At 41.7% G+C, this 16,506-nt stretch overlaps 1 protein-coding gene across 1 annotated transcript; it reads right to left on the bottom strand.

The window, feature by feature from the left end:
- Positions 1-2,402: 2,402 nt before the first annotated feature.
- chmp6b (charged multivesicular body protein 6b) lies at positions 2,403-13,250 on the bottom strand. Its single transcript, XM_035792553.2, has 8 exons — positions 12,962-13,250; positions 11,357-11,466; positions 6,030-6,117; positions 5,688-5,774; positions 5,068-5,133; positions 4,891-4,971; positions 4,569-4,653; positions 2,403-4,406 (listed from the first exon to the last, which is right to left on the bottom strand). Exons 1-8 carry the CDS (start codon positions 13,022-13,024, stop codon positions 4,363-4,365), a joined length of 624 nt encoding a protein of 207 aa, XP_035648446.1. The 5' UTR covers positions 13,025-13,250; the 3' UTR covers positions 2,403-4,362.
- Between the last annotated feature and the right edge of the window lie 3,256 nt (positions 13,251-16,506).

Genomic DNA, 16,506 nt, shown 5'->3' on the forward strand with positions numbered 1-16,506 from the left:
TCCACCTATTCCGCTCCAGCCATTACCATGAGCCCGTCCTCCCCAATTAAGGTGCCGCCAACCTTCTGTGATTCTTACATAGGTGTTCCTTTTGTCCAGGTGGACAGAATGAAACATCTCAACAATGAGACAGCTTCCTATTCAATTGAGACAGCAGGTGAGAATAAATAGAGGACGACATCAATCAACATTGGTCCCTAATGACATGCAACATAGCAGAAACTGTAGGTAACTACAACAATTGAACACAGGGTGTGTGGGGGGGGGTGTAGCATTCTGCCTGATGGATTGGCAGCAAGGGGACAGACACACTCCCTGCCTCCCATATCCCCCAGATCATCATTATGGTGCCTTCCTCTGCAGACCTGGCTTTTTCAGGAGAACTTGAAAACATCCTCCTACACACCCACTCACTCCATTTTCCCTGCCTGTAATCATCTCGCAGGTTCAAATCTCCCTTTTGTGAATCATAGAGCACAGCTATTCACTGTTATTCAGGTTCCCTTAATGCCTTTGCCCACCTACTCTGTCTCCCACACGGTCATTGGTTTGACGGGAACAATCAGTGACATATTGAAGTACTTATCCCATAGAAGTACATTTCACAGATTTCACCCAAAATATGGGTCATCAAGGAGACCTACCACTTACTCGTTGCTTGGAATCTTTAGTCATGTAGGTTGCTGTATAACAATTCTCTGTGACCAACTATGTAATTATTTAAAAGTGCCTTAGAGATTATACTATAGTTACATTTAATTCATCTCGATTCTCCCCCTAACTATGCAAACTCAGCAAAAAAAGAAACAACCCTTTTCAGGCCCGTCTTTCAAAGGTAATTTGTAAAAATCAAAATAACTTCACAGATCTTCATTGTAAAGGGTTTAAACACTGTTTCCCATGTTTGTTCAATGAACCATAAACTATTAATGAACATGCACCTGTGGAACGGTCATTAATATAATATAATAATAATAATAATAATAATAGCCATTTAGCTGACGCTATTATCCAAAGCGACTTACAGTCATGTGTGCATACATTCTACGTATGGGTGGTCCCGGGAATCGAACCCACTACCCTGGCGTTACAAGCGCCATGCTCTACCAACTGAGCCACAGAAGGACCAGACACAACCAGCTTACAGACGGTAGGCAATTAAAGGTCACAGTTATGAAAACTTAGGACACGAAAGAGGCTTTTCTACCGACTCTGAAGAATACCAAAGGAAAGATGCCCAGGGTCCCTGCTCATCTGCATGAACGTGCCTAAGGCATGCTGCAAAGGAGGCATGAGGACTGGAGCTTTGACCAGGGCAATAAATTGCAATGTCCGTACTGTGAGACACCCAAGACAGCGCTACAGGGAGACAGGACAGACAGCTGATCGTCCTCACAGTGGCAGACCACGTGTAACAACACCTGCACAGGATCGGTACATCCGAACATCACAGCTGCGGGACAGGATGGCAACAATAACTGGCCGAGTTACACCAGGAATGCACAATCCCTCCATCAATGCTCACTGTCTACAATAGGCTGAGAGAGGCTGGACTGAGGGCTTGTAGGACTGTTGTAAGGCAGGTCCTCACCAGACATCACTGGCAACAACGTTGCCTATGGGCACAAACCCACCGTCGCTGGACCAGACAGGACTGGCAAAAAGTGCTCTTCACGGATGAGTCACGGTTTTGTCTCACCAGGGTTGATGGTCGGATTTGCATTTATCATCCAAGGAATGAGAAGTACACCGAGGCCTGTGCTCTGGAGCAGGATGGATTTGGAGGTGGAGCGTCCATCATGGACTGGGGGCGATGAGTCACAGCATCATCGGACTGAGCTTGTTGTCATTGAAGGAAATCTCAACGCAGTACGTTACAGGGATGACATCCTCCTCCCTCATGTGGTACCCTTCCTGCAGGCTCATCCTGACATGACCCTCCAGCATGACAATGCCACCATCCATACTGCTCATTCTGTGCATGATTTCCTGCAAAACAGGAATGTCAGTGTACTGCCATGGCCAGCGAAGAGCCCGGATCTCAATCCCATTGAGCACGTCTGGGACCTGTTGGATCGGAGGGTGAGGGCTAGGGCCATTCCCCAAGAAATGTCCGGGAACTTGCAGGTGCCTTGGTGGAAGAGTGGGGTAACATCTCACAGCAAGAACTGGCAAATCTGGTGCAGTCCATGAGGAGACACACTGCAGTACTTAAAGCAGCTGGTGGCCACACCAGATGCTGACTGTTACTTTTGACCACCCTTTGTTCAGGGACACATTATTCCATTTCTGTTAGTAACATGTCTGGGTAACTTATTCAGTTTCTTTCAGTTGTTGAATCTGATGTTCATACAAATATTTACACATGTCAAGTTTGCTGAAAATAAATCCAGTTGACAGAGTGAGAGGACATTTCTTTCTTGCTGAGTTTAGTTACTGTCCCATATACATGCACAGCACACATAATAAAAACATGAGACAGCACCCCAATCCACACAATACAGTCACGAACCAATGAACAAGAAAAACACTGATATCTGCTGCCCTCTAGTGGTTGTTTATATAACATACCTAGTAAAACCAGACTGGCAAAACACTACCTTTAAAAATGATTGTATTGTTACAGAATAAGAGATTTCGTATAGACACGCCACAGGTTTGTCAATATGATATAACTGTCAAATGGTCTTCACAGTTATTATCAAGAGTGTCTCAGAGAGACACTACAGATTAGAGAACTCATTTTTTTTATACAATACATATCTGGTCTGATAGTCCACATACATATTACATCAAATATGTTGGTAGTGCTTATCTTTTATATGTAGGCCCTCCATTTCAGATAAAGAAATAATTAGCCAATGCTCTGAGAATATGATATGCCAGTAAAATATTACAAACCCAGGCAGTTAGCAACCCAATATCACACTTCATTGTAAGACAGAGCAAATATCATAATACTCACTGGATAGAGAGCTAGGTCAGGCTCTGCGAGGTTGTCTTTGACTGAAATCATAGTCAAATCTAGGCATCCGATAATAACACCAGTGTTGGGTAAGTAAGCCCGCTGACAATATACGATTAGCCCTTCCTTTCACCAATGACACTAAACTAATTCCCAAGCCAAAAGGAACTGTGGCTTTAGATTAGTTAAACAGTTTGACAGCGAGGAAGAAAAAGAATAGACATGAAATGGCTGCTTTAGCAAATAGGTTAGTGTCGTTATAAGGATTCTGTCCCCAGATCAACAAGTTGAAATCAAAGCCAAAGTCAAATGCATTTCTGACAGTTTGGCAGGAATCAAGGCATTTTTTTTGTTGAATTTTACCCCCTTTACTCCCCAATTTCGTGGTATCCAATTGTTAGTAGTTACCATCCTGTCTCATCGCTACAACTCCCATACGGGCTCGGGAGAGACGAAGGTCGAGAGCCATGCGTTCTCCAAAAACACAACCCAACCGCACTGCTTCTTTAACACAGCACGCATCCAACCCAGAAGCCAGCCGCACCAATGTGTCGGATTAAACACTGTGCACCTGACGACCTGGTCAGCACGCACTGCGCCCGGCCCGCCACAGGATTCGCTGGTGCGCGATGAGACAAGGATATCCCTACCGGCCAAACCCTCCCTAACACGGACGACGCTAGGCCAATTGTGCGTCGCCCCACGGACCTCACGGTCGAGGCCGGCTGCGACAGAGCCTGGGCACAAACCCAGAGTCTCTGGTGGCACAGCTAGCACTGCAATGCAGTGCCCTAGACCACTGCGCCACCGGGAGGCGGACTCAAGGCATTTTTAATAAAGATTTGACATCTAAACAGGTTAGGTTTCTGAAAATAGTCATGACTTTAAAACACGAATGTAGGCTATTCCTCCCAAAGATAATATGTTCTGTGGTCAGATAATAAGCCTAAGTCACAAAAGGTTGAAGGGAAATAAATAAAGTGACATGCATTCATTTGCCCGTTAATCACGATTTGTTCACAGAAGACAAAAAAAAACACACCTGTCAAGGGACTTAAGCAATAGGCACAATCAAAATAGGCCCTAAACATAAAAAGAATAGGAAAGAACCTGCAGGCAATGATCTGAAAAATAAGGTCCATGTCCATGGTTGGAGTGATAGGGTTGTTGAGTCCAGAGGAGCCCTATAGAGCCATAGTGGGGCTCACAAGACCAAGGACTAGCAGGGCACCAGGAGCATCAGTCTTGACGGTGAGGGACTGGAAGAGATGCTTCTGCTTCCAGTGAGTGAAGATAATCTTTCTGTGGCTGTGTGTTTGGGGTGGTTGGGGCATGAGACCCCTACGAGGGGGATATAGTGGCCGGCGTACCAAGTCCCCTGGCAAACAAACATGTTTCTAGACAGCCAACATCTCCCGTTCTTGCTTCTTCCTCGGTCTCTCTGAAATAAAGACAAGCAGACAGACTCAGAATGACTCCTAATTATCACATAGCCTATTACAACTGGTGGAGTATTCAACCTAAATCCAAATCTGAACACATTTTCAATGTTAAATTAACCCTCATTGTAATTCCGCATGTTGACATATCTGAGGAGTCTAACCTTGACCTGGCTCTGGTTCTTCCTCAGCTGTCTCTGGGACTTCAGGCAGGGACTCATCAGGTACCTCTGGTAGGTCAAGGTCTCCCTACACATACAATAACAAATCAAGGTTTTAGAGAAAGGAATAATAAGAAAGAGAAAGACAGAGAAATGGGGGAGGGACTTGAGCAGAGAAATGTACGTTCTAGTCCACAAAATAGAACCTTCCATTTGTATGAAATAGAACATTCTATTGACAGAGAGATACTGTCCCAGGTGGACAGTCTCATGATGAGATGGTTTCTGCCTAGCCAGCCAGTGTTGTTGAATAATTCTGACTGACCTGAGTGATGGCCTCCAGTTCAGCCAATATAGCATCTTCATCCTCCTGTGTCAGGGAACCTGCCAGCATCTCATCTATTTCCTGAAGATAGATCAAAAGGTACAAATAAATATCAAGAAAATACAGTAATTTCAGTAAGATAGCAACGCCTCTGTAAAAAGAAAGTGGGGCCCTTACCCTCTGGTATTCAATGGCTTCTTGGGTCTCATCCATAATTCTCTCCACATCCTCGATGGACATCGCCTAATACGAAAGAACAAAACAGTAAGTACAGGGAAGCCAATGTTTTAGCCATGGATTATTCATGTGGAATGCTATTTGGACTGTAGATGCATTGAAGGTAACTAAGGGAGCTTTCACATATCCCCTGTACGATGCGGATTCTGGAGCATTTAGTAGCCTGATCCACACTATACTGCTAACAAACCTTGGCTGAAACTAACCCTGCACGAGTAGCAGGTCCAACATCCAGGACAGGAGAACCAGGTATTAAGAGTCGGCAGCACAATTCAAGTGAAACTTTGTGCCCGTTACAAGCAAGCTAGCTCGCCAACGTCATGTAGAATGTGTGCCTGACAAGTTGCATACTGAAACAGTTATTTTCAGGTGTTGTGAAAGCTAAACTTATTCTGTAGAACTCTCACAAATGCTCCAAGAAACCGAACGGGGGTACCGAAATCCATGTGAAAACGCCCTGAGCAACCTATTTATCTTACTGATGGCTTATGGAACACATACAGTATGCTACCCATCTATGTCATAGAGAACAAACTTAGATCTCTGATACCTTCACATACCTCATGCAATGATTTCAGGCAATCGTTTCCAACTTTAAGGCCTTCGATGACTTTCATCTCAATCTGGGCAAACTCAATGTCTTGACACTAAAGAAAACCCGATTAGAAAGCATTAGTTGAGTTCAGGTGGGTATTCACTCGGAACCAAATGGAAGCAAACAAAATGAAACAGAGGGACGTATCTAAAAATATATTGTTATTGTTGCAAAGCGTTTTCTGTTTAGAGTGAACATTGTTGCTATGGTGCAATACATCCCATGTTACAGTAATGAATAAATTACCATGTTATACTATTCCTGGTGGTGTGAGAGTAAATGTTGGAAAAATGTTTCAACTATTTACCATGCGCTCCAGGTTGCTAATCTGGTTCTCCGTCTTGTCGAGGAGCTGGTCTTGGTATCTCTTCTTTTTGAGCAAGAGGAGGGCCTTCCTGTTTGAAAACAAAATACAGAAAGGTTAGAAAATGCAATACAATATACTCAATTGGAAATAATAACATACACAGTACACCAGTCTAAAGTTTGGACACACCTACTCATTCAAGGGTTTTATTTGGACTATTTTCTGTAGAATAATAGCGAAGACGTCAAAACTATGAAATAACACATGGAATCATGGAGTAAAAAAAAGTGTTTAATGAAAATATATTGTATATTTGAGATTCTTCAAAGTAGCCACCCTTTACCTTGACAGCTTTGCACAAAACATGAGTCTCAACGTCAACAGTAAAGAGGCGACTCCGGGATGCTGGCCTTCTAGGCAGAGTTGCAAAGAAAAAGCCATATATCAGACTGGCCAATAAAAAGAAAAGATTAACATTGGCAAACGAACACAGACATTGGACAGAGGAACTCTGCCTAGAAGGCCAGCATCCCGGTGTCGCCTCTTCACGGTTGATGTTGAAACTAGATGTCATGGCCGATTAATCAGGGCCGTTTTCATAACAATGATTACGGCCGATAACATTGCATTCAACGAGGAAACTGCATGGCAGGCTGACCACCTGTTACACGAGTGCAGCAAGGAGCCAAGGTAAGTGGCTAGCTAGCATTAAACTTATGTTAAAAAAAAATCAATCTTCAAATAATCACTAGTTAACTGCACATGGTTGATGATATTACTAGGTTACCTAACTTGCTCAACTTTGCATATAATCAATGCGGTGCCGGTTATTTTATCACCGAATCACAGCTTACTTCACCAAACGGGGGAAGATTTAACAAAAGCACATTCGCAAAGCACATTCGCAAAAACAAAAAGCACAATTGTTGCACGAATGTACCTAAACATAAACATCAATGTCTTTCTTAAAATCAATACACAATTATATATTTTTTAAACCTGCATATTTAGTTAAAATAAATATGTCAGCAGGCAATATTTACTAGAGAAATTGTGTAACTTCTCTTGGGTTCATTGCACGCAGAGTCAGGGTATATGCAACAGTTTGTGCCGCTTGGCTCGTTGCGAACTACTTTGCCAGAAATGTACATAATTATGACATAACATTGAAAGTTGTGCAATGTAACAGCAATATAAAGACTGAGGGTTGCCACCCATTCAATAAAATATGGAATGGTTCTAGATTTAAGTCTATGATTTGATAAAGCAGTCTGACTGAGCGGTGGTAGGCGGCGGAAGGCTCATAAACATTCATTCAAACTTTACTGGGTTTTCCAGCAGCTCTTAACAATGCTTAGCACAGCGCTGTTTATGACTTCAAGTCTATCAACTCCTGAGATTAGACTGGCAATACTAAAAGTGCCTATTAGAACATCCAATTGTCAAGGGTATATGAAATACAAATGGTATAGAGAGAAATAGTCGACGTGTCATAATTACTATAATAACTAACTTCTTAAACTGGGAATATTGAAACACCAACTTTCAAATGTTCTGAGCAAGGAACTTAAACGTTAGCTTTCTATTTTATTTACATGGCACTTTTACTTTCTTCTCCAACACTGTGGTTTTGCACTATTTAAACCAGATTGAGCATGTTTCAATACTTATGAGACTAAATAGATTTGATGCATTATATTAAGTTAAAATAAGTGTTCATTGTTCTTTCAGTATTGTTGTAATTGTCATTATTACAAATGTATAGATTTTTATTTTAATTGAAAAAAAAAAAGATTGAATCGGCCGATTCATCGGTATCAGCTTTTTTTGGGGGGGGGGTCCTCCAATAATCGGTATCGGTGTTGAAAAATCAGTCGGTCAACCTCTAGTTGAGACTGGTGTTTTGCAGGTACTATTTAATGAAGCTGCCAGTTGAGGACTTGTGAGGAGTCTGTTTCTCAAACTAGACACTAATGTACTTGTCCTCTTGCTCAGTTGTGCACTGGGGCCTCCCACTCTTTCTATTCTGGTTAGAGACAGTTTGCGCTGTTCTGTGAAGGGAGTAGTACAGTGTTGTACGTTAACTTCAGTTTCTTGGCAATTCCTCGCATGGAATAGCCTTCATTTCTCAGAACAAGAATAGACTGACGAGTTGAGCCTGTAATCAAACCCACAAATTCTGATGTTCCAGATACTCAACTAGTCTAAAGAAGGACAACAGTTTTCAGCTGTGCTAACAATTGCAAAAGGGTTTTCTAATGATCAATTATCCATTTAAAATGATACACTTGGATTAGCTAACACAACGTGCCATTGGAACACAGATTGATGGTTGCTGATTATGGGCTTCTGTACGCAAACGTAGCTATTCCATTAAACCAGCTACAATAGTCATTTAAAACATTAACAATGTCTACACTGTATTTCTGATCTATTTTATTTTGACATTTTTTTGTGCTTTTCTTTCAGAAATCAAGGACATTTCCCAAACTTTGAATGGTTATGTCGGTACAGTTGAAGTGGAAGTTACCATACACTTAGTCATTAAAACTCGTTTTTCAACCACTTCACAAATTTCTTGTTAATTAACAAACTATAGTTTTGGCAAGTCGGTTAGGACATCTACTTTGCGCATGACACAAGTAATTTAGACTGTTTACAGACAGATTATTTCACTGTATCACAATTCCAGTGGGTCAGAAATTCACATACACTAAGTTGACTGTGCCTTTAAACAGCATGGAACATTTCAGAAATGATGCCATGGCGTTAGAAGGTTCTGAAAGGCTAATTGACATCATTTGAGTCAATTGGAGGTGTACCTGTGGATGTATTTCAAAGCCTACCTTCAAACTCGGTGCCTCTTTGCTTGACATCATGGGAAATTCAAAAGAAATCAGCCAAAACCTCAGAAAAAAAATATTGTAGACCTCCACAAGTCTGGTTCATCCTTGGGAGCAATTTCCAAATGCCTCAAGGTACCACGTTCATCTGTACAAACAATAGTATGCAAGTACAAACACCATGGGACCACGCAGTTGTCATACTGTTCATACCGTTCAGGAAGGACACACGTTCTGTCTCCGAGAGATAAACGTACTTATGTGCAAATCAATCCCAGAACAGTAAAGGACCTTGTGAAGATGCTGGAGAAAACAGGTACAAAAGTACCTATATCCACAGTAAAACGAGTCCTATATCGACATAACCTGAAAGGTCGCTCAGCAAGGAAGAAGCCACTGCTCCAAAACCACCATAAAAAAGCCAGACTACAGTTTGCAACTGCACATGGGGACAAAGATCGTAATTTTGGGAGAAATGTCCTCTGGTCTGATGAAACAAAAATAGAACTGTTTGTCCATAATGACTATCATTATGTTCGGAGGAAAAAGGGGAGGCTTGCAAGCCGAAGAAAACCATCCAACTGAAGCACAGGGGTGGCAGCATCATGTTGTGGGGTTGCTTTGCTGCAGGAAGGACTGGTGCACTTCACAAAATAGATGGCATCATCAGGGTAAAAAAATGATGTGGATATATTGAAGCAATATCTCAAGACATCCGTCAGAAAGTTAAAGCTTGGTCGCAAATGAGTCTTCCAAATGGACAATGACCCCAAGCATACTTCCAAAGTTGTGGCAAAATGGCTTAAAGACAACAGAGTTAAGGTCTTGGAGTGGCCATCACAAAGCCCTGACCTCAATCCTATAGAAAAGGTACGGGCAGAACTGAAAAAGCATGTGCGAGCAAGGAGGTCTACAAACCTGACTCAGTTTCACCAGTTTTAAAGGTAATCTTGTTGTTAATCCCACCACAGTGTCCGATTTCAAATTGGCTTTACAGCAAAAGCACCACAGACGATTGTGTGAGGCCACCACCAAGCCAAAGAGAAACTCAGCCATTTTTCCAGCCAAAGAGAGGAGTCACAAAAAGCACAAATAGAGATCAAATGAATCACCAACCTTTGATGATCTTCATCAGATGACACTCATAGGACTTCATGTATGTTTTGTTTGATAAAGTTAATATTTATATAAAATAATCGGAGTTTACATTGGCGCGTTACGTTCACATCCAGTGATTTTGCATAGCCACGTCGATTCAACAAAAATACTCAAATGTAGATGATAATACTAGTTATACAAATGGAATTATAGATATACCTCTCCTTAATGCAGCCACATTTCAAAAAAACTTTACGGAAAAAGCAAACCATGCAATAATCTGAGAGGGCACTCACAATAAATACAATTGTCCGCCATGTTGGAGTCAACAGAAACCACATAAATATTCCCTTACCTTTGATGATCTTCATCAGAATGCACTCCCAGGAATCCTAGTTCCACAATAAATGCTTGATTTGATCGATAATGTTCATTATTTATGTCCAAGTATCTACTTTTGTTAGCGCGTTAGGTACACATATCCAAACGCTCATGCAGGTCCTGCATAAGTTCGGACAAAAACGTCAAAAAGTTATATTACAGGTCGAAGAAACATTTTAAACTAAGTATAGAATCAATCTTTAGGGTGTTGTTATCATAAATATTCAATAAAGTTCCAACCGGAGAATTCATTTGTGTTTGGAGAAGCAATCAAACGCAGGTCGATATCATGCGAAATGCACGTGACCAGGAAATGGCTCTCTGCCAGTAGCCCGACTCATTCAGTCCCACAACACAGTAGAAGCCTCATTCAAGTTTCTAAAGACGGTTGACATCTATTGGAAGCCCTAGGAAGTGCAACTTCATCCATATCCCACTGAATTCAATTGGATTTCTTCTAAGGTTTTTGCCTGCCATATGAGTTCTGTTATACTCACAGACATCATTCAAACAGTTTTAGAAACTTCAGTGTTTTCTATCCAATACTAATAATACTATGCATATATTAGCAACTGAGACTGAGGAACAGGCCGTTTACTCTGGGCACCTTTCATCCAAGCTACTCAATACTGCCCCTGCCGCCATAGGAAGTTTAAATTGTTTAAGGCAATGCTACCAAATACTAATTGAGTGTATGTACACTTCTGACCCACTGGGAATGTGATGAAAAAAATAAAAGCTGAAATAAATCACTCTAGTATTATTCTGACATTTCACATTCTTAAAATAAAGTGGTGAACCTAACTAACCTAAGACAGGGAATTTTTTACTAGGATTTCAAGTCAGGAATTGTGAAAAACTGAGTTTAAATGTAATTTGGCTAAGGTGTATGTAAACTTCCGACTTCAATTGTATGTATCAATGAATAATCATGACAGCTTTCAATCTCAAGCGCTTTAAAGTGACATTTACTTTAGGCATTATTTATGGTGAGAAGGTCCTTACTCTTTCTTGCCATCTTTAAGCAGCTGCTTGGCCAGATTCCTCTCTTTTTCCAGCTGCAGAGTGATTCTCTTTTGGTACTGCTTCAACTTATCTCTCTGCTGTTTCAGTTGCTGGAATGGAGAAGACAGAAATTAACGTTATTGAAATGAGTGGTATTCCAACAACGCTAAATCGCTTCAGTTTACTGTCTAGCTTGCCAGTACAGTCAATTGAATTTGGTGTTAGCCCTGGTTAGTATGCGTTGTCAGACTGCCCCTAACCCACCATTGTGTCTTAAACAACAGTGTGAGTAACAATAGTGTTATCAGTGGTTTGCCTTCAAAATAAGTCACATTGAATATGATGCAAATGGATACAATTAGTGAAATGCTATATCTGAACTAGATAACACAAAATAAGTTTGGAATGTTTTAAAAATTCAACAATAGACAATGTTGTAAATATTAGTTGAAATTGCACTGTGGATGTATTAAACTTCATCATTGCATTAGGGGCATAACTCTATTTCACTGTACAGCCTTACCTATGGATTGTGGATCAATGAAAATTGTGTAACAGTCTACAGTAATGTTCTGTGGATGTCAATGAGTAGAGAGTTTACACAAATATTAGCGTCGTAGCTCTTATTGCAGGACTGACTGAGGAATGACCGCACTATCCAGCCTATCGTGCATATTGACATGTGGGTGTCATTTGAGTAGCATGATACACCATTTCATTGAGCATTAAATATGCTTGATATGTAACGCTGCAGTTTAATACAGGAGAACGCTACATGCCTGAATGCATAGGCCAACTGTAAAGTTTGGTGGAGGGGCTGTTCATGGTTGTCCTTAGGTCCAGTGAAAGGACTTTTTAACTCTACAGCATACAATGACAGTCTAGATGATTCTGTTTCAACTTTGTTGCAACAGTTTTTTAATTTTTTTTAAAATTTTACCTTTATTTTACTAGGCAAGTCAGTTAAGAACAAATTCTTATTTTCAATGACGGCCTAGGAACAGTGGGTTAACTGCCTGTTCAGGGGCAGAACGACAGATTTTGTACCTTGTCAGCTCGGGGATTTGGGGAAGGCCCTTTCCTTTTTCAGCATGGCAATACGACCGTGCACAAAGCGAGGTCCATACAAAAACGGTTTGTTGAGATCGGTTTGGAAGAACTTGACTGGCCTGCACAGAGCCCTGACCTCAACCCCATTAAACACCTTCGGGATGAATTGAAATGCTGACTCCGAGCCAGGCCTAATATGCCAACATCAGTGCCCGACCTCACTAATACTCGTGGCTGAATGGAACCAAGTCCCTGCAGCAATATTCCAACATCTAATGGAAAGCCTACCCTGTTATAGCAGTAAGGGGGAGGGCAAACGCCATATTAATGCCCATGATTTTTGAATGAGATGTTCGAGGTACAGGTGTCCACATACATTTGGTAATGTAGAGTACTTTGCAGATCTAACATTATAAATCGATTCCCTATCTGGGTAGTGTGGGTAGAGAGCCAACTGGAACATGTTTGTAGCTAACTATAGTAACTATGTTAGCTGGCTGACTTGCTAAATAGTTGGCTACGGCTAGCTAGCTACAGTAACGTTAGGCTACTCACCAAAACGGCTCTGTCCTGCTCTGTGACTCGCGTGCGTCTCTTTCTGCCGAAAATGTTTCCCATTTTGATTCCGCATCCCCGCCACTCTGTGCAACTAAAGAGTCGACTTGTAAACAAGTCTATTTCTCAGAAGAACATTGCGTACGCCTACAATTAGTTTGTAGAGCGGACGACAGGCTAGATATCTTATTACTTTGCTAGTTTATTTCAGCGAAGCTAATTCTAAAAACCACACCCCTAGAGTCAGGAAGTACGGCATTCAGGTATGGACAATCGAAATAGTGGGGTTCTCTCGTTTGGGCAAGTCTGTCCTGCGCCTCCTTGTTCTTCTTTTGTGATTGGGTTGTCGGATCGCATCCAACTTTTAAGGTGCATACACCGCCACCTACTGTACTGGAGTGTGAGGCCAGTCACGGCCTACCTACAGTGGCAAGAAAAAGTATGTGAACCTTTTGGAAATCTGGATCTCTATCTGGATCTCTGCAAAAATTCACAACAAAAATCACAACAATAGACACAGTATGCTTAAACTAATAACACAAACAAGTCTACATGTTCATGTCTTTTATTGAACACCATGTAAACATTCACAGTGCATGGTGGAAAAAAGTATGTGAACCCTTGGATTTAATAACTGGTTGACCCTCCTTTGGCAGCAATAACCTCAACCAAAAATGTTCTGTCGTTGCGGATCAGACCTGCACAACGATCAGGAGGAATTTTGTACCATTCCTCTTTACAAAACTGTTTCAGTTCAGCAATATTCTTGGGATGTCTGGTGTGAACTGCTCTCTTGAAGTCATGCCACAGCATCTCAATCGGGTTGTAGTCAGGACTCTGACTGGGCCACTCCAGAAGGCATATTTTATTCTGTTGTTGATTGACTTCTGCGTTGTGGGTTGTTGTACTGTTGCATCACCCAACTTCTGTTGAGCTTCAACTGGTGGACAGATAGCCTAACATTCTCCTGCAAAATGTCTTGATAAACTTGGGAATTCATTTTTCCGTTGATGATAGCAAGCTGTCCAGGCCCTGAGGCAGCAAAACACACCCAAACCATGATGCTTCCTTCACAATAATTTACAGTTGGGATGAGGTTTTGATGTTGGTGTGCTGTGCCTTTTTTTCCTCCACACAGTGTTGTTCCAAACAACTCAACTGTAGTTTCATCTGTCCACAGAATATTTTGCCAGTAGCGTTGTAGAACATCAAAGTGCGCTTTTGCAAACTTCAGACATGCAGAAATGTTTTTCTTTTGACAGCAAAGGCTTCTTCTGTGGTGTCCTCACACGAACAACATTCTTGTTTAGCAAGTCTTTAGCTGACATTCTATGACTCTTCTGCGCTGTGCTCTTGCAGTCATCTTTGCAGGACGGCCACTCCTAGGGAGAGTAGCAACAGTGCTGAACTTTCTCCATTTATAGACACTTTGTCTTACCGTGAACTGATGAACATCAAGGCTTTTAGAGATACTTTTGTAACCCTTTCTCGTCTCGTTGATTGGACTCCAGGTTATCTGACTCCTGACTCCAATTAGCTTTTGGAGAAGTGACTAGCCTAAGGGTTCACATACTTTTTCCAACCTACACAGTGAATGTTTAAGTTATGTATTCAATATAGACAAGAAAAATACAACAATCTGTGTGTTATTAGTTTAAGCACACTATGTGTTTTCTATTGTTGTGACTTAGATGAAGATCAGCTCAAATTTGATGACCAATTTATGCAGAAATCCAGGTAATTCCAAAGGGTTCACGTAATTTAATGTACAGTGGCAAGAAAAATGATCTTCATTGGTCCTGTTCCTTTAAGAAAGTGAAATAGAGCCCTAGACACCACTTCCCTTCCCCCCACTATACCACCCAAAACCCAACCCTATCCAGTCACTCTGACCCTTTCACACAATCTCTCAGCATCTCAAATTAAATTGTATTTGTCACATGCACCGAATACGACAGGTGTAGTAGACCTTACCGTGAAATGCTTACTTACAAGCCATTAACTAACAATGCAGTTTTAAGAAAATAGTGTTAAGAAAATAGCCATTGGATGAATTGTTCAGCAGTCTTATGGCTTGGGGGTAGAAGCTGTTAAGGAGCCTTTTGGACCTAGACTTGGCATTCCGATACCACTTGTCTTGCGGTAGTAGAGAGAACAGTCTATAACTTGGGTGACTCTAATCTGACAATTTTTTATATAATCTACGTCATACAGTTCACAAAATATCAACACATGCTCCACCGTTTCCTCCACTAAACACTCATCACACAGACCTGTTTCATGTCTCCCCATCATCCACAAAGTGGCATTCAAACCTGTGGGGCCAAACTGTAGTCTACTCCACACAACTTCCTCTCTCTCACATCCCATACTCCCCACCTCTTCCTTTACTGATCGATGCACACAATAAAATTGCCTCCCCTTACTACTAGCATCCCACTCCCTTTGCCAAAGCTCGAGCCCTTTTGCCCGGATCAAGGACTTGACTTCCCTGCGGCCCAGTGGGACCTGAATATCTACCCCCTCTCTCCTCACAGCACACTCAGCCAACACGTTGGCCTTCTCATTACCCTCCACACCCACATGGGTGGGAACCCAGCAAAAGCTTACCACCACTCCAATTCCATTACAGCACCATCATCCCCACAAACAAATCTCCCCTTTTCAACCTTCCAGTCTTCACACTAATAAACACTGTAGCCGAATCAGAGCAGATCACCACTCAGTGGTTTCACCTCCTCCACTCATCTCAAACCTATAATCATGGCCATCAACTCGGCCGCATACACTGACACATAATCAGTTAAACACTTACTGAAATCGTGTATACAGTGCATTCAGAAAGTATTCAGACTTTTCCCCCAAAATTTAACGTTACAGCCTTATTCTAAAATTGATTCAACCTTTTTATTTTATCAATCTACACACAATATCCCATACAGAAAAGGCAAAAACAGGTTTTTAGAAATGTTTGCACATCTCTTAAAATTAAAAAACAGAAATACCTTATTTACATAAGTATTCAGACCCTTTGCTATGAGGCTCGAAATTGAGCTTGATCATCCCTTGAGATGTTTCTACAACTTGATCGGAGTTCACCTGTGATAAATTCAATTGATTGGACATGATTTGGAAAGGCACACACCTGTCTTTATAAGGTTGCACAATTGACAATGCATGTCAGACCAAAAACTAAGGCAGGAGGTCAAAGGAATTGTCCGTAGAGCTCCGAGACAGGATTGTGTCAGGGCACAGATCTGGGAAAGGTACTAAAACATTTCTGCAGCATTGAAGGTCCCCAAAACACAGTGGCCTCCATCATTCTTAAATGGAAGAAGTTTGGAACCACCAATAAACCTCCTAGAGCTGGTCAAACTGAGTAATCGGGGGAGAAGGGCCTTAGAGATCCAGAATTCCTCTGTGGAGATGGAAGAACCTTCCAGGTGGACAACCATCTGTGCAGCACTCCACCAATCAGACCTTTATGGTTGAGTGGCCAGACGGAAGCCACTCCTCAGTAATAAGGCACATGACTGCCCGCTTGG

Source organism: Oncorhynchus keta, chromosome 2 (assembly GCF_023373465.1).
Source record: "Oncorhynchus keta strain PuntledgeMale-10-30-2019 chromosome 2, Oket_V2, whole genome shotgun sequence".
NCBI lineage: Eukaryota > Metazoa > Chordata > Actinopteri > Salmoniformes > Salmonidae > Oncorhynchus > Oncorhynchus keta.

What these genes read in the sequence shown, in the direction of transcription:
- chmp6b (XM_035792553.2), bottom strand. Translation starts at nt 13,024, where the DNA reads ATGGGAAACATTTTCGGCAGAAAGAGACGCACGCGAGTCACAGAGCAG. An exon ending in GCCTGAAATCATTGCATGAG is followed by an intron (nt 5,134 to 5,687) that starts GTATGTGAAGGT and finishes CTTTCGTATTAG; the next exon opens with GCGATGTCCATCGAGGATGT. An exon ending in AGAACCAGAGCCAGGTCAAG is followed by an intron (nt 4,407 to 4,568) that starts GTTAGACTCCTC and finishes TCTTTATTTCAG; the next exon opens with AGAGACCGAGGAAGAAGCAA.